This window comes from Electrona antarctica (genome assembly GCF_951216825.1).
Source record: "Electrona antarctica genome assembly, chromosome: 3".
Lineage (NCBI taxonomy): Eukaryota > Metazoa > Chordata > Actinopteri > Myctophiformes > Myctophidae > Electrona > Electrona antarctica.
Window position 1 is genome coordinate 11,937,622 of NC_136808.1, and position 19,713 is coordinate 11,957,334.

The following is a 19,713-nucleotide window of genomic DNA, read 5'->3' on the forward strand; positions in this document are numbered from 1 at the left end:
CATGCTATTCAAGGGCTGTCTAATGCTTACCAAAACGGAACAAGTTCTCTGCGTACTAATTTTTTTTTATTCTTGAGGCGGCTCCGCTGAGTGCTTAATTCCAAACTTTGCCTGCTGTATAAAATGCTTGTTTAACACCTGGATCTCCACACTTTTCTTTTCTCAATACTCTCTGATGCGCCAATTTATCTTTGAGATTTTGCCATTTCTGGCAACAGAGTGGCCAGAAGTGTGTGTTATGTCTCTCCATGAATTAATTACCATCTGGTTGTGTTTGTATATAGTCCCTCAGAGAGAGATTATAGAGGTATATTTGTACCTCCTAACCTCCTCGCTCAGACAACATTTATTCCAAACAGCCTGTACGTTATGTTGCCAGCAGCTTCAGGGATAAACCAATGAATCACAAGCAGCTTGATTTTCTGATCATCACACACAATGTTTGCATTGTTGTCTTTGCGGTTGATGTTCAACTAGTTAGAAAATCTTGAACTGACAAAACAATTTGCAGCAAGGCAAAACGTTTACATTTACACCACAATTGGGTAATTTTGTTCTTTGTCCTCTCGCTGAACTTTGTGTGATGCAGCATTAAGTCATGACAAAATGTTTTAGCTTTACTGCAAGTCGATAAAAAACTGTGTTAAACTAGTGCCAACAAACACACTAGACCACTACATAAATCCACAGTAAATGTTCCACCTTGTTAGAGCAGTTACTTAGGAGGGGGTGGGGGGGGGGGGGGGGTATTTTACGTGGCACATCTTAGGGAGGAATTCTATGGAAAGCCGATCCATAATTTGTCTCCGTTTACCTCCCCTGCCATATTATTATGCTAATTCTCCTTAACCCATCAAGTGTCCCCTTAGCTTTTAACCACTTTAACCATATATGAATACGCCAAGTCTCTGTGTGTACGTACTTACGTGTGTACGTCTGTAATCCACATAACTCGAAAACCGTTCACACCACCGACTTCAAATTCGACACACACGCTCCACACCACCGTCGGATAGCCGGTTGTCCAGAACCAGCACAAAAGCCTCTGTCCGGGCTCTGGACCTGATCACCCCCTATATCTCCATATATGGAGCTGGCCTGTTCTGACATTTCATCACTTCATATTTGGGCATGCCTGACACAGAACTCCATGTAGGAATACGGGGACACGCAGAGACAGGCATAAAAGGGAAACGGACAGATGGGTGGAACTGCTCTACAGCCGGGCACCGCTCTAGTTATTTTATACTTTAGCTGCTATGAGCTTGTATGCTATTTTGGAAAAATCATGAAAATGTGTGCAAATCTTTGAATGTATTATTCTTTCACATCGAACATTTTAACTCAAATCTTTGCTTTTGACGGTCCCTGGGGGGTCCCTGGGGGGTCCCTGGATAACATATTTTCAGATGGGGGTCTGGGCCCAAATACATATAATATTTGGGGTCCTTGACATGAAAGACTTTGAGCACCATTGATATAGAAACATAGTTGCGTTTTTTCAGGATTTACGTTTTGTAGAATCTGGTTTCAATGGGTTAAATCACTCGCATTCATAAATACTGCTGCAATCATTAGTCTGCGTTTAATGCTGACTGATGATTGCAACAGTGACCCTACAGTAGCTCTGGTACAGTACGTTACTTATGACTGTGCCTCACTAATGCGCTGTCAAAGGAAATGTTAATAGCTCCAAGAATCTCTTGCTCTCTGTACTTAGTGCGTAGTGATGGGCCTAATATACTTTGAGTACTCACTGAAGATATGTTTAACTTTCAACTGATGGCAGAATATTCTCCGTGGTGGTGGTGGTGGGAATGAGCTCTAGTTCTCCACCTTCTGTCTAAGAAGGGCTTGGATGTACACTTGACACCACCAAGATTTAAGGTAACAAGTGTAGTTTTAGCAAGATTAGCACGATTTAGTGGCATGCCGAACGGGAAGGGACGGGGCAGGGGAAAACCTGTCAGTTAGTCAGTCCGTCAGTCACGCCTCGTGACACGCTCCATATATGGCCAATACAGAATTAATTTCATGTTGATCTGACCTCGTCTGACCTCATCAAACCCTGTACACTCAAGACCTGCCCCCGCTGCCACCCTTAGATCTCCATATATGGAGCTGACCTGTTCTGACATTCCAGATGTTGATCTGACCTCATCAAACCCTGTACACTCAAGACACACTCCATTTATGCCCAGTACAGAATTAATTCCACATGTTGATGTGTGCATGTTCTCTCCCTTTAGGGCGAGGTCGCTTCTTTCCCTCAGGGCGTCTTAATGACACACACACACACACACACACACACACACACACACACACACACACACGCACACACACACAGTTGTCGGGCAGAAACCTCTTATCTCCATGCTTAAGCTTTTAATGTTTTTTTTTGTAAATGTATCTATTACATCTTCATACTACTGCGTGTGTGTGCGTGTGTGTGTGTGCGTGCGTGCGTACGTGCGTGCGTGCGTGCGTGCGTCTGTCTTTGGGTTATTCAGGTCCTGTCACCGTTGCAACGGACCAGTCAAATCCCTACACCAACAGCAGCTCAGTGGCAGCAGCCATCTTGGTTCCTTTCTTTGCTCTTATCATCTCTGGCTTCGCCTTCTACCTCTACAAGCACAGGTAATATCATATTCTACCTCTACAAGCACAGGTACAGTAATATCATATTCTACCTCACATTACATTAAGAGGCCAGTCTTGATGCCACAGGCATTGATATTTTAGTCTGAAACATTTTGAGTACAGCCAGTGGAGGATAAAAGTGCTGAGATTTTCTTTTAATACTTACAGTAATTAAAAGTAGAACTATCAGAATGAAAATACCCTGTTAGAGTAAAAGGACTGCACTTTAAAATTATTGGCATGAATTATATTCAATGTATCAAAGTTAAAGTAGTCAAATATTTCAAAATCATTCAAAAATAGCACATCGAGAGCAGAGAGAGGTACTCATGAACACTGAGATTCCATAGAGCTACTCGCACATTACATTTGTTACTTTTTAGTTCTGGTCAACATTTACAAACATTTACCCTGGTTATAACCACACACCTCATAGGGAGGGTACACTTTGTGGAAGGGATTGATCCTTTACAGTCTCTCATTGGATTGCTACTGTATTTCAACATTAGACAGAAATCAGGTCCTCTGTATCCATCATCATGATGATGAACAGCGATGATTTACATGAACTTTTCAAAGCCGGGATCTGGACTTGAATTCCATCTACTCATTATCCTGCATTCCAAACAGTACTTGAGTATTCTGCTGCAAGAGATCACAAGACAAGCGCTTTTCAAAATACTGAATACTTAATTGAAGATAAAATTTGTATGAGGTATGTTATGTAAGTCGTAAACAAGAAGCTAGCAGAATATTAAGTCCCAGACTTTGGTGGTATGAATGTCATCCTTTGCACATCTTGGACTACAGATCAATCCAATCCCAGAAGAATACACTGACTTTGGGCAAATATGATCGCTGATGGACCTATCACTGTGTGACAAGAATACTGATAAGATGCTCATCTCTGTGTGGTCAATAGAGTGTGAGATAACGAGAAACTGCAGTGCATTGGTATATTACAATATTATTATTTTAGCAATACTAGAGCACTACAGTATGAACCTTCCAACAGTTCATTATAATGTGTCATCTGTAGTATTACATACCAAGTGGTTAGTAATCTAATAAGCTCTACCCCGGGTTACCAACTCTCATGCTTTCAGGCTCTGTCTCCTACTTTCCCACTACTTTTGTAACATTTCACAGCACCGTGAAACCTAAACAAAACAAGACACTGCTGCTACCTGCTCCCTTTCACCTAACAACAACTATAATGTGCACAGCATGGCATTTGTACAGTGAGAGAGGCATAGTCTCTGTTCTGTGCTTTCACGTTTGTCAACAGCGTGCTGCTGTTGTATCTTTTACGAGAAAAGAGCCAACTCGTGCACGGGAGCCATATATTTTTCTCTCTCCTTCGTTGCTTTATGGTGCAGGCCATAGGAATGAATGGACTTCAGAGCAGATATAAGTGTACTCGTGAAGAATGCAAGTGGATGCTTTGAAATGATGTACTTATGGAGTCCAGGGGCACCCGTCTACAGTGCTCCCCCACCACCGCGGTGATGTTGTTTGATTTCTCCAGTGCCTCCAGCTTTGCCGAACACAATTGACGGATCACTAAGTCACGCACCCTTTACCCCCTTTTTTGCTGAAGGCATGATTGCATGTCATATTATGTCTGTGTAGCCACACGACATAAAAGCAAGAGCAACACAGGCTACACTCAATATAAGGCCCAACCTAGCTTCTTCCGGACAATTCACCCTTTGTCAGCCTTCTGATTGGTCCCTGACTGACTAACCAGCAGGCTCTTTCTGCCTTGTTCCGCCCTGGTTCCGCCTTGTTTATGTTGAATTTGCTAAAACATCTTTTTTGGAAAAAACTAAAAACAAACATGATATGGCCAGTCACCATGCTGCACCTGTGATGTTCCTTTTTACTGACACAAAGTTTAAAGTAAGAATTGAGTGCACAGAATATCAATAGGAAGCAACTGAAAAACATGTTTCAATGGTAGTGGATGGAGAGAGGATTTTTGTCCAACCACGAAACTGCAACCAATGGGTGCGAAGAGGGGCACAACCACGGGCGGGATTTGACAAAGGGTGAATTAAGCACCGGCCAGCGAAAGCCGCCTGTCTGCTCTGATCAGGGTGCTATGGCCGGCTACTGTGGGCCAGATTATGGTATGGACTATTATGGTAGCATTACATCACTTGCTGTACGCCTATTATGCTAAAGCTGCAAGTACCTGAGATATACAAAGAAGCATGGGAACTTGGGAAGCGATAACGAAGCATTCAACAAAATGTCCTGCGAAATACCCACATTTTGAATAAACACCCATTTTGTTCGACTAAAAGTAGAACTGGACTGTTGCCCAAGCCAAAACATTCATCCAGCTTAATGTACTTCATACTGTATGATGGTAGTGGACCCTAGTGGCAGTGTGGCCTTGCAGTATGCCGGTGCATGCTGACTGATCTACTGTATACAGTAAAAGCAGTTGTCTGTGTCATCATGGTTCCAGTTGTCCCCCGTGGCCAAATCACAGCACGTCCTTGCTCAAACGCGAAGGCCATTCCGGCCTTCGCAGCACTACAGGCTGATGGGCCTGTCAGCCTGTCAGCCTGTTAGTGTGTTAAGATACAGCAGTGGCTTTCAACCCTTTTCATATCAAGGCCCATTATTTATTGGGCATTTGAGCCGTACGGACCGTACCATTACTTTTGATGAGATTTAGCCTCTCAGGCCCAAAACTAAAGAATATTTTCTTATCGTTGGATAAGATGTCCACAATTACATGCTGTATTGTATTATATATATACATTGTATTGATGTTATGTATTAACATAAGGAGAGATAACAGGCAAACGTTGATAAAAAATTCAATTCTTCTACATTGTTCTAATTGTTTAGACTTCTTTTAAATTAAGTAATGCAAATGTTTAACAACTATTTCACTCTTGAGAGAGTAAAATGAAACCAAAACCATTTGGTTTCATTTTATGCTCTCAAGAGTTAAAGATCTATAATGGTCCATTTGGTTACCAACTCTCCATCGTTTTGGGGGCCACCTGGAACCCCCTCAAGGACCACTGGTGGTCCCCATGAACAATGGTTGAAAACCACTGTGCTACAGTCATAAAGTATGCCAGCCATGCAGTGTGCTAGTGTAATGTGACAGTATTAGCACGTGTGCTATACTGTATATTATGATATGCTGTACATTAAAGCCATGGTGGTTGTGTATGCAGGGCATTGTCTGCTGACACAGCTGATGAAAATGAGAGACCTAAAGACACCTGGGGGCCTGGCGGCAGGTAAGACTTGACACCTGTCAATCACCTGGTTACTATAGCGACCAGGACATCCTCCCGCCGCCACATTCTCCTTTAATTATTGTTTTCATTGTTTTTTCCCCGATCATGCTTTCACGTAAGGCTTTCACATCTACAGTTGGAGGCCATCGATATTGTCCTTTTCTTTTTGCTGAGGTTTGCGTGATCTGCGCAAAACCCCTTTTGGTGTTTTAAACATTATGTTATAATTTAGCTATTGAAAAATAGCAGATCTACAAGCTCGTAGCGCGCCACCGAGTGGCGCGCTACGAGCAAAACGAGAAAAATCGTGAAAATATTTTTTTCAGAAAACTGGAGGATTTAGAGGTCAGGCCTAAATGGGTCAAATGATAAGGGACAATATCGGTGGCACCCAACTGTAACTGGAAGACTGACCGAAATGATGATGTTGTCAAAGTACCATTCTGCATCCTTTCAACCATTTTCAACCTTATCTTCATGAAATTGCTCCTCAGTAATGCTCATTATGAGATGGCAGCGTTTCTGTACTCGCTCTGTGTCTCATTGGTGGGCTGTGGAGAGTGCAGAAACCTGCCTATACAGTACCTACAGTACCAGTGACATCATTGATGGGGATTACAAGCTGATAGAAACAACAGTATTTCTCTTCCTGGACAGTTATCATGCTGAAGTAGAAGCTTTTATTTTTATTTTTACTTTTACTTTTACTTTTACTTTTACTTTTACTTTTACTTTTACTTTTACTTTTACTTTTACTTTTACTTTTATTTATAAACGCCTTATAAACGCCTCCGACGTAACAGTTTTTTTCCTAACTACTTCTTAACTTAATATATTAGGGGCTGTAGTCTGTTCTCACCAATTGGTCCAAGTGGCGACAAAAACTATGCCTAAACTTAATCCGCCATCTTTGAGCCACTCTGGAGCTCCTTTGGTTTTGATTGATTGATTGAAGTATGTATTTACAGTTTGCATAATTACAGTACATTTCAAGCACAACTCCATACAAAAACTGTTAACTGTGGACGACACCATAAAGCAATACACGTGTTTACAATAGGGTCCACCATTTTCAATTCATCAGAACATTTAGAGACGTACAAATATACATTTCTAAATAGCCAAAAACAGGAAATCATCATAAAAGGAGGTAAAAAGGGAAAAAAAACATATACATACAGTATGGTGCTGCTAGACGCGCTAATATGCTAACAGCAGGGCATCGAAGACTTTTCAAATATCGCCTAATTGCCAATCCAGGCACGGATGGAGAAAGGATTCAGAGAAAAACACCGCTAAAGATCGTGATTATAACAGGAGTGAATGGAGGGGACATTTTAGGATCGCCCACCATTGCGGAGTGAAATCGTCTCCTACGGAAACAACACCCGCCTTGCGGTTTAGTGGAAGTGAGGGTTGTCTGTACCGAGAAAATGTCAAAGTCGTCAAAATTGTCAAGGGCACAAATTGACACTTTGAACAAGGTTGTTAAAGACGTCATGGGCATGGAAAATGTGTCACCTCTATTGTTGGCATGTTGGCATCACAGTGTAATTCATACACTTCTCTCCAGTCAAAAGATAATAAATGCACACCAAGGTTGCTTATTTTGTTATTGTTTGGATATGATAATTTAGACTAGATTTGTGTGCATTTGTTTGAATATAAAGAAAGATCCACGTCCTAGATTGGTTGAATTGAAAATGCAGTGACCTTGGCCATTGCAGTCTGAGGCATAAACAATATTATGTGTATACAGATAGGCTTCTTCTGAACACTCATACTTTCTGCAGCAGGCACCTGTGCACATACTGTACAGTAGACATGCATCAAAGGGGGCTTGAGCCCCTGCCCTTTAAGAAGTAATGTTCACAGAAGTGAACCTTTCAAGCCTGTTTTCTCACTGTTTCTCTGCAAGACATTACTCTATAAGCCATATCTCCAAAACTGGTGGGTCAAACTGAACAACCAATATGTCAATTAGAAGCTATGATTCCCTGCTTTCATATGACATGAAAAAACTAAAATTGCAAAAAGTTCAATGACTTAGCCTCGGTCAGAAACGGTCACATATGATGTAAATTATCCATCCATTGTCAATGGCATTTAATGTTTGTGTTCAGACAGAATCCACACTATAGCTGTTTATAGGAGGGGCTTGCGCATTTACTTATGGTGAAAGAAATGCAAATTACCCCCTCTCCATGCCATAACCATTCAGGAGTTGTCTTTTTCCGAAACTCTCCTGAACTTGAACAAACGCAGCATTTTGCGTTTTGTGCAGAATTTGGTTAGAAACCCATGTCGTACTCCACATCTCCAGTTTCTAAACAGTGCAGGGTTTCCACCTCGAAAATAGCTGATCTACAAGCTCTCGCTTTTTTTTCTTCCTTCGCTAAAAAGTGCCCTTTTATTGAATGTCAGCCCCACTACAATTCTCTACACGTGCCTGTTCTGCAGTGTCCATGTAACATTTGATTTCTGTCAGTAAATGTTTACTTTCACTTATTCTAGTCTACTGCATTCCAGACATATTGGACAGATGGAAGTTCCCAATGGAATTTTCTAAATCCGACCACCATGTCTGTCCCCTCAGGAAAATGATGTACTTTATCCAAACAGATCAGTTTTATTAAATACAAGCTACGTGATAGCCTGGCTCCAGCCCCTGGATCGCTAGCCACGTCGCCCATTAAAACATATTTACTCTATGGCAGCCTCGGTTGAAATCTGATACTGTGGCTATACGGCCAATCAGCGACCGTATCAATCTCGCTATTAAATTGCCCTATTAGTCAGGGAATATTATCAGTATTACCAGTCAAATCTGGGAATACATTTCTTACCAAGAATTTTCTTCACCAATGTGTTTGTAAAGGTGTCTACTAACATATCCCCCATTGTTTTATATTCAACCACCCTAGGGGAAGTTTTGACAGCTGCAGAAAGTTGGGGTACCATCAACAGCCAATATGGCAACATGTTCTAAATTTCATTATGCTTTAAATAGCATGTGACGTGTCAAACTAGGGTGTTTTTATCATTCTGAATCCATTCCAAGCATTTGTTTTGCACGAAAAACACTCCTTGGGCTAAAAACGGCCATAGACACTTGCCCAAATGAGCCTTATGTGCTGACCTCATCACATTTGTGATAAGCCCAAGGAGTGTTTTTCGTGCAAAACGAATGCTTGGAATGGATTCAGAATGATGAAAACCCCCTAGTTTGACACATGCTACTTAAAACATAATGAAATTTAGAACATTTTGCCTTATAATGGTTGTATGGCAGCTGCTTTCAGCAGCTGTCAAAAATCCCCCTAGGGTCATCCGACATATTTTACCGTGTTTGTTAACATGCTAGTGCTCGTTGACCGTGTTTGTTTGGTTAGCAGCAACCGGGTTAGCCACATTGACAACGACGTCATCTGCTTTGGTACGATTTTTGATTGGTTGTTGTGAACAAATCACAGAAGACTGCCGCTTTGACAACGCCCATCCCATAAACTGCTGCTGTGGGAAGGGCTTTCAGTCTGAATAATGAAGTGAAACAAAATGAAAATTCAGGCTGAGTGCCAGACCAATCTCAGCTTACCCGCTGTTCCCCAGGTTATTGCTCTGGCTACCCCACACTTAATTGTCCACGCATAATCGTTCAACGTGTTTAGGTTTTGGTATAGAGAATTGTTCACAGAGAAGATTGTGTGCACATCTATTGCCTGTATTTTGGCCAGGTGCATCAAGGCAAACATCAAAGAGGAGGAAGGAAGGAACATCCGCACACTTGTTTCTATAGCTCCAAAGAGACTTACTTTATTTGATGGGCAAACAAATCTGCAACGTTTCCACCCCGGGAAGACCTAAAGGGTGGAATCGTTGCAGATGTGTTTGCCAATCAAATAAAGTAAGTCTCTTTGGAGCTATAGAAACAAGTGTGAAACAAGTGTTCCTTCCTTCCTCTTTGGTATAGAGAATTGGCCGGGTTATTGTGTTGGGGAAATAGTCTCTCAATTCAGTTGAATTAAAGTGTCAAATCACAACAAGTTGTCTCAAGACACTTTACATCTATAGAGCAGAGACCCGACATTGCCCCACACTGAGCAAGACATTTATCTCCCTTAAAGAGATAAAATGATGGAGAAATAAAAGTAATGATTAGAGCAAAATTGCTCTATTGCATGCAGTCGATGTCAGTTTTGAGAAATCCTGCCCAAGTTTCCTATTAATGATAGAAACATATACTCCCACAATGCTACTGTAGCCTCTGTGTGAACATCCATGAGGGTTGTGTGCACACAGGAGGCGTCTGCCAACACAGTTGCACTTAATGAAAACTGTTCCTTGTGCTCTAACCACCCACACAGCGGACTGTACTGTACTGTACTGTAGGCTCATCTGGCGCTCTCAGAGTATGACGAGTTTGAGCAGCGCACACAAACTCCAGAAAAACTTGATCTGAAGTACCAGTGCGACAGAACGTCGATAAAGCCTGATATCCAGCTGTATTGTATATCTATAATGCTTGTGTTGTTTGACACATATTATACTCCTCTTCCTGGTGTTATTTTTTGAGACATGCACCAATTCTCTCGTATTTGTTTTAGTGCTGTCCTACGATTTAATTTTGATCCGTTCACAATGTACCTTTGACTGATATTTTTCAAGTCTTTTATACCTCATGTGAGTGGAAAAATATGCTGGTTTTATGCGAAAGTATGTTACATTTTTTTAATTGGAAATGAATTAAAAACCCAAAATAAACCATAATGGTACTGCATTAAACAGGCTCCAACAGATGGGTATAATTGGTATTTTAATGCATGCTTGTATACGCTTATACTATGTTGGTTTGTTTACTGTTGAGTGAGAAAACAATGTTGCACATTAAAATACTCATCTGGGGACCTCCCAAAATAATGTGGGGACCCACATTGCAAACCACTGTCCAAATGGCTAAAATAAATAAATGTGTCATTAATTGCGATTAACATAATTAAATCCTTTACTGCCATCTAGTGTTCAAAAACTTTGACTGCGTCTCTGCCGCTCATTCACTCCAATGCTACGGAGATTGATTTGTTTCCGGGTTAATAAACGTATTTGTCAAGAAAAAAGTTAATCACGATTAACATAACGGTGAGTTAATTGCAATTAAATTAGTTAACTCGGGCAGCCCTAATTTGTTTGCATTGCTTCTGGCAGAGAGGAGAACTCTCGAGCAGCCAGGGGAAAACGTGGTCACCTCCGTACTTACACCAATGTCTGATTTGTATACTTGGTTGCGCGCCATGTCATGCACTGAAAATAGTCGCTCTACAAAGCTAGAAAGAGATATTATGATCATTGCAAGTAATATTTTATTTTTATATTTATTTATATATTAATATACACACCAAGGAGGCATCTTTCTTATTTAACTTTTTCCTCTGCTATCTACGATTATAATCGTAGCCCTAGGCTAAGGTACTAAACGTACTAACATGTTCGTAGACAACCGTATACTCCAGTACTCCAATACTCCATTGAGCCTCCATTATAACAGGATTTTCAAAGCCTTGGATCTCTAAAGCTTTGAGCACTGTCCATGGTGAGCTGTCGTGCATCCGACGATCGTAAATCATTTGTGAGTTTGTATCGCATCGCTGCGCACATGTAACTGTTTGTAACTGTTGTAACTGTTTGTAACTGTCTGTTTGAGAGCTAAGGGGTATGAGCTTACGGCTAACGATCAATGTTGTTACGGCTAACAACAACAGCCCCCACCTCACTGAATAACCCGGAAATGAAACGACGATCGTAGAGTGAGAGCGGACGGGTGGCACAGGTTAGGTGTGCTTATGCTACCACCTAGTGGCAATAATGAAATTAAGCCCAGGAACTGGACCAGTCTCTTCACATTCCATCATGTTCATGGATGAATATTGAAGAAGATTTATATAGACTTGTTAAATGAAAAATAGTATTCAGAATCAGAACCCAGAAGAAGTAGAACTTAAAAATGTGAAGCTTGAGTAACATTATTTTTTTTCCTTTAATTAAAATTGTACAGATCAACATTTTATCGATTCTAACATTCAGATTACTTTTCTTATCACTTTCAGAAAACAGGTGCGTGCGTGCGTGCGTGCGTGCGTGCGTGCGTGCGTGCGTGCGTGCGTGCGTGCGTGCGTTGCAGTGATACACTGCAGAGTAGTTTTGTAAAATAATTGGTTGAACATGCAGGGAAGGCTTAGTGAATTCCCAGGTTTGGATCTCTACCAACTCTCTCTCTCTCTCTCTCTCTCTCTCTCTCTCTGTCTCTCTCTCTTAATGAGGTCAAAGCTGAAATGGGTTTCCACCACAGCATTCCTGCCTGCTATAGTAATCCAAAGGGGTTGGAACTAACTGATTACATCTCAGAATATAACTGATATATAAGATTTATGTATATATAATACATTTGTGTACAGTAATTATCAGGATTATGTCTACACACGTATATGCTACTTAGAATAAATGTAGACCTATTTGACAGTGCTTAAACATGTTGTCTGAACAAACATTAAAAATGCCATTGACAATGAGTGGAGAATTTACGTCATATGTATGTCGGGAGGAATGATTAGAGCGCCCCTCACTTCACACGGGCGACATTGCCAAGACTATAACGACGAGCCTACAATAGAATTCAGTCAGATTAAGAAGGTATTGGTGAAGATTACTACTTACTAACTTACTTACGCCACTATTCCTCGATTCTCAAGAAACCGCCATTATGACCGTGCTTACCACGAGCAGTTTCTCTGCTCCATATTACAATTCAGATATTAGTAATCTCGGTTACAGGTGTGATTTTTGAGTAGTGTAAAGTGTAAACCACTCCTACAACTGGCTTTGTTAGTCTGTCTGTGCTCAAAAAATGAGCACGGTTGCTATGGTCACCCAGTTCACACGGGTGTGATTTCATTATGTCAGACATTACGTCAGACCACAGCTGATCAGTCTACAGACTTTACACCACTCAGTTCACACGGGTGTGATTTTTTTGATTAGGAATGACATAATTTGATTAAGAATATCTTGGGGTGATCTTTTTAGAAGATTAATATTAGAAAATGATGCTTTATTGGATAGTCTATATTCTTATATTGAGATGATTTGATTTAGAATATCTTGAAGTAGTGATGCACAGCACCGGTGTATTGGCCACATATCGGTATCGGACCATATTTGCCGGTATCGGTCAATATCGGTATCGGCAAATAAAACTTACCTTAACCGATGGCAGCAGCCGATATTTATCTGTTGTTGATAAGCATACATTTTGCGTTGGCCATGTTGGTGTGTTGGTTATCTGCAGCCTACCAAGCTGTAGATTCTATGTTGGTGTGTTGGTTATCTGCAGCCTACCAAGCTGTAGATTCTATGTTGGTGTGTTGGTTATCTGCAGCCTACCAAGCTGTAGATTCTATGTTGGTGTGTTGGTTATCTGCAGCCTACCAAGCTGTAGATTCTATGTTGGTGTGTTGGTTATCTGCAGCCTACCAAGCTGTAGATTCTGAACATGTATTTATTGCATTGAAGATGTATTATTTTGTTTCCCTGGCACAAAAGGGGGAAATAAAAACAACAAAAACTAAAACATATCATTATCGGTATCGGCCAAGAATTTCCATATCGGTGCATCCCTATATCTTTAAAAAACTGGTTTATTGGATCATTTATATTCTACAGCAGTCCAAATTAACTCCAAGTTGAGTTGTTCCCAGTTGGACTGCTGTAGAATATATAAACTCTAATCTAATGATTTTTCTCGAACATGAGGCATGAACAATCTTTATCACTTTCAACCTGCGTCACTATTCTGACTATGTCATTATAGGCGAAAATGTTCAAAAATGAACCCTAACCATTTGAGTGACCCTATGGCAGTGGTTCCCAAAGTGGGGTCCGGGGACCCCCAGGGGTCCTTGATGGAGTTCCAGGGGGGTCCCCAGCTAAATGATAGTTTGGAACCAAATGGACCCTTATGGGTCTGTAACCCCCATTTAACGCCATTAAATGGGGGTCCGTAGACTAATGCATGTCAAATTGGGGGGGTTCTTGAAATTAAACGGCTTGATAATCTCTGCTAGAGCCATACAAATGTTCTCTTATGGAGGTCCCTGGCATATCTTCAAATGGGGGTCCGCGGCCTAATACATGCCCTATGGCCTTTGTTCTAGCGCCACCCTTAAAGGACCACTTCACCACTTTTCAACCTATCTTCATATAATAGGTCCTCACTAATAATCATGAAAAAATGGCGCAATTTTTTTCTACTCGGTCTGTGTCTCATAGGAGGGCTGTGGGCAGTTCAGAAACCGTCTTCCAGTGACATCATTGATGGGGAATACAAGATAATAAAAACTGCAGGCTTTCTAGTCCTGAAAAGTTGCAATGCGAAAATGGAAGCCATCGTTCTCACAATAATGAAAATCTAAACATTTTTGTAAAAAAATCTTGTTTAAAAAATAATCTGCCTAATAATGATGTCACTGGAAGACGGTTTCTTATATATATTTTAAAGCAGCTATAACATTAATTTTAAAGCAGTTTTTAATATTTAATATCACATTGTCTATGTCCCTCAAACATAATTCTAATGGTTTGAGCCTCAATCACCACTCTGATATAACCAGTCCATGGCATTTCGTTTTTGCTTCTGAAGCTGTTTTAGCTGTAATACCACAATGTCCTGAGGTGGTGGGGGTGCTGATATGCAACTTATTTAATATTTGAGTCATTATAATACTGATGCTAGATAAACCCAGGCTTGTTTCCATTCCATGCCAGCATGGAAAATCAACAATGGCGGACATTGTAAACAAAGTGGAAATGCAAATTTGGAACTGAAGACTGGAGAGAGGGAGGAATTATACAAAGTAGGGTGACATTGACACAAATGCGACCAAATCAGTTGAGCTGTTTCTGAGAGCAATTTCCATGAAAGCCCCTATATGAAGAGAAATCCTGATTGTTCAAAATTGTGGGGATAGAAAATACACAGGGGAGCTCGAAAAACACCCACAAAATTGAAAAAGTTGAATTTTATGTTATAGGTCCTTTAAAAGTATATATATTTTCTACAATTGATGAAGTCAATTAGTTCGATTAACTTTTGCACCCCTAAAATACGCTGTTATTTGTGTTTTAGCAGCCAGAAAAGCAAGGTGTGTTTAGCTTTATTTTATTTATTTATTTATGTATGTTCATGTAATGCCAAAATGTTTGTCTTTCTGTTTTTTGTTTTGTTTTTCAGAACGCGCCCCAAGGTCCAGTTCAATGGCTATGCTGGTGGCCATGAGAGCTCCAATGGCCAGGCGTCCTTTGAAAACCCCATGTATGACACCAACATGAAGCCCACGGAGGCCAAGGCCGTCAGGTTTGACACCACCCTCAACACGGTGTGCACCGTGGTATAGCGCGCAGCAACCTGACCGCAGCCTGGAGGATGGTACAGTATACGCTCCCACGTCGCGGTCGGTCAACAGCGTGGTTTAGCCACATGCTCCAATGAAACACAAACCGAAAGGAAAGGATGACTTGGACTCGTCAACAGTGTCCTCGTCGAGTGCTGGTCCATCGTCGGCGTAGTCTGCACAGTGATATAATTCTGGAATACTATACATGCAACCTGGACAATGTATCACCGAATTCTTCCTACAGTATTTAGTGATACAAATCTGGGGGGCACACAGAAAATAAAGACTGACTTCATTATTCAGGGGACCATGCAGCGCTTGGACCAGCCATTCCCTTTTGGGACAGTTATTTGAACAAGGAAGCAGAACAGGAAGAATGTACGTGCGCGGTAGCCGACGGAACCTTCCCACCGAGAACATCCATGGAGTTGTTTGACTTCTGCCAAAACGTCCACATGCAGAACCTCTGCTAGTGCTACGGTTGTCTCTTTGCACACAGTGGTGCAGAACCTAGAATACCTTCACCGCGACCTGAATAACGGTTAGCCAAACCTAGCCCTCATGCACCCGCACATGGGCCCCTCTTCCACCACGGTGGAACCAGCCTGGTTCTTAGTCCATGAGCCAGAGCCCCAAAATTGGAACGTTAATTACGAATTGATCGTGGGCAAAACCATACCTATATTAAATTGTTTATAGGATCAATATAAGTAAATTAATATATAATAACCCTTCCATAGGAGTAGCTTTTTCATATGTATCACACATTTTGTTATTTTCACCTACAGTATGATAAGAGTAGGCACATTTGTTTAATTAATATGTATCACCATGAAACCTCCCCAGTTGATTACTTACACGAAGACAAGTTTTCTGAAATTGTACATTTAACCCATCTGCTGCCACCTGGTGGACGCAGAACCAACCGCAGACTGCCGAGTCGGTTGTAATGTAACACACGCATTTGGGCGCATTTGGGCGGCCATCTTAGATGCTAAATAAATAGCGTCAATGCTAGCGAGCTAAAATGAAACCATCCTTGCTCTAGAAAGCGCCAATGTTCCCATCTAGACCACCGGATAATCAGCAAAGACCTCCGAACATCGCACGTTCTATCCAAACCATGGAGAGCTCTGTAGATTTCGAGTTATTCCGCTTTTGAGTCTGTATAAAGGGAGGTGAATGGCAGCACGGTTGCACAATCCGGTCTAGGATCGCTAAAGAAGGAAAGGCCCAGCAAAAAAAAAAAAAAGCTTATCAGACGGAACGTTACGCCAGAAGCAGTTGCCGGTTGGATTCCAACTGGCGGAACCTTCCGTCAGAAGCAGTACTTTTGTTAAATATGCAAAATACGGAATATATAGGAAAATATGTAAAGATTTGAAAATATGAAAAAGCTACTGTGGAAGGGTTATAGGCCTATCATATATTAATTTACTTATATTGACCCTATAAACAATTTAATATAGGTATGGTTTTGCCCACTCAATTCATAATTAACGTTCCAATTTTGGATCTCTGGCTCATGGACTATAAGACCCGGGCCGGTTCAGCGCTGATGGAAACGGGGCCATGGTTTGCACAGTAATGGAACCCACCAGACTCTCTCTCTGTAGCTGACCCACAAAAGGTCAGAACAAGGCCAGGTTCCACCCTCAGGGGAAGCACATCCACTACTCCTGGGGTTGGGCAATACTGTATATCCACATTGTATCGATGTCATGACATACAGGAAGACTCGATGTCGTCTGGGATTTTGGATATCGTAATGTTGTGACATGGCAAAAGTGTGGCCTTTACCTGGTTTTAATCACATAAGCTTTTATTTTATACTTTCGGAAATTGTCAGAAATGTTTCAATAATATCACATATAGCAGGTCTACAAGCTCATTGTGGGTGGCGGCTCATTGCAAGCTTGTAGATCGCCTATTTTGGACGAGCTCTCAAGATCTGTCCAAATCGCCCAGCCCTAACTACCCTTCCTCTGTCTACTGTTGGAGTGACTGACCTCCACACACATGGGACAGTGTTGTTGAACTCTTGTGCCTGAACACAACCACCATCGTTGGTGCCGGACCAAAATCTCCAACAGGATTTTGGTCACGCAGGAAAACGCCAGACTCACTGGAATGGATTACAACTGGAACTACCACAACACGTGGTGTGATTCACAGTCCAACTGCTGTTTACCACTACATGTGTTACTCCTCCGTAGCACAGGATACTGGACACTTTAATCTAAGTACTAAAATGAGTACTAGATTCTCTTCAATGGAATTAGGGATTCCAAGAATACTGCAAAACTACTGGGTGTATGGTCTTAGGACACCCTTTGTCAAACACTTTGTAGTTTGTTTTAGCCTGCTTAGAATATCAAATGGATGTCTACTATATCAGCACAATTCAGAGTCAGATAAGCTGTCTGTGACAGATTATAGCATACTGCACCAGTGGTTTTGAAAGTGAGGTCCGGCGTCCGGGGACCCCTAGGGGCCCTTCAGGTGGTTCCCAGTTAAATGGTTGACAGTTGGGAACCAAACGGACCCTTATAGGTCAGTAACTCTGGGAGTGCAAATGGTACCAAATTGACCCATAACTGTCCCTTTGGTTCCACTCCAACACACACAGAGTTATGGAGGTCTAATTCACCACTGTACTAAACTGAATTCCCAATGGTGTTCCTGTGATTGGCTAATATTTGAATACTATATTGTGTGGGGAAAACTCCACCTATATATTGCCCCTATATATTGCCCCTAAATTAGACTAAAAATAAATACCAAAAACTATTTTAAAGTTTTGAGCAGGTCTATAGTAGACTCTAAACGTTTTGGACTACTTCTTCATAAGTACTACTTACTCATTTTAATTTAAACTAGCTAGTACTAGAGTACTAGATATTATACTACAAGACAGATGGTGCTGAACCAGAAACACAGGCATAATATTTCAGACATTTCAATGTCAATGGTCGACTTGCTGGGCTCTTTTACAGACACATGCCCTGCTATGGTCTACAAATTACAGATTCAGTTCCAGGATCAGTCAGGATCGATCCCGGCCGGGCCAGGTGGAAGAACAAACAAACAAACAGTACGTGGACCGTCTGCCACGCAACCTGCAGCGGACTGTTGCAATCAACAGTGGCCAAATGCAGGAAAGCTAGAAAACGAATCGATGACAATGTTTTTTGTTTTTGTTTCTTTCTCTACCGATCTGCCACCGAACAAATGGAATCTGACTGATGACAGAGAGACTGACAGGAATAATACGCAGACAGACGCGGACGCATAGACAGAGACACCTCTGTTGGTAATGCTGGAACAGACAGGCGAGGGGAGCACGTTGCTACAGTAACAGAGGAAGTTATTGTCTATTCCAGCATTTTTCTTCAGTGAAGATAAAGATAAACAGACAATATCCTAAAAAAAACAACAACAACCCAGCAGCTCAATGGGACTTCCCAAAAAAAGAAAAACAAACGCTGTTGGGGCCTCCAATATATAAACTTTATATGAACTCTTAAAACCGCACAAATTTTGCACTAGTGTGTTTTTTTTTATGGGTTATGAACAAATGAATCATTTTTTGGGGGTTCTGAAATGGGTTTGAAAAGGGAGTCATACAAAAGAAAAGATATTTTTTATGAAAATAGAAAAAATCTTCTATCTTTAAAAAGACCACAAATGACTAAATACAGGGTTAACAGAGCATTTGTATATACAACACATTTATATTGTTTTGCACCCCTGTTGGCAGGTGTGTTCACATGATATCATCGTTACCTTCTGTAACTAAACAGAAAATAAACTGTCCGTTTATTTTGTTGCCATGTCAACAACATGCTAGAGTATACGTAACCCAGTGGTTCTCAACCTTTTCAGGCAACGAGTCTGCGACCCACCAAAATAATCATTATTTGAACTGGATCATATTTGAAATAGACGATCTACAGCACGTGCTTGTAGTGTATCAGCTATTTTCACATTGTTTGCCTCTCATTATATTATTATTTGACAATTTGATCAATGTTTAACCAGTTTTTATTGTACTTTTGAAAGTTCTTCAATTGCCACTACTTTACTGTCATCATGGGAACCCCCTCCCTCAAAAAAAGAAATCATGTGGGGGGGGGTTCTCAACCCACAGGTTGAGAACCACTGTGCCTATAAGCAACCAGAGTTGGGATCAGCTTTTCCTATGGACCTCTTAGCTTCTTGTGTCACATTCTTCTGCCACGTACTGTACTGTTAGGCCAGTGGCAGTGTCTGATTGCTCATACTGCAAGCCAACACTAACCTGACTCCGCCAGATGGGGCAGCAGAGTACACTGGGTTCCCCCATAGAGTATATATATAAT

The 19,713-nt window shown here is 41.2% G+C and overlaps 1 protein-coding gene across 1 annotated transcript in view; it reads left to right on the forward strand.

The window, feature by feature from the left end:
- Positions 1 to 19,463, forward strand: part of LOC306919635 (CUB and sushi domain-containing protein 1-like) — a gene marked incomplete at its 5' end in the record, with an annotated part of 687,041 nt that extends 667,578 nt beyond the window's left edge. Inside the window, 3 exon segments of the mRNA XM_079496199.1 lie at positions 2,511 to 2,637; positions 5,844 to 5,909; positions 15,190 to 19,463. Of these exon segments, the coding sequence (XP_079352325.1) occupies positions 2,511 to 2,637; positions 5,844 to 5,909; positions 15,190 to 15,352 (356 nt within the window). The 3' untranslated portion in view covers positions 15,353 to 19,463.
- Positions 19,464 to 19,713: the final 250 nt, after the last annotated feature.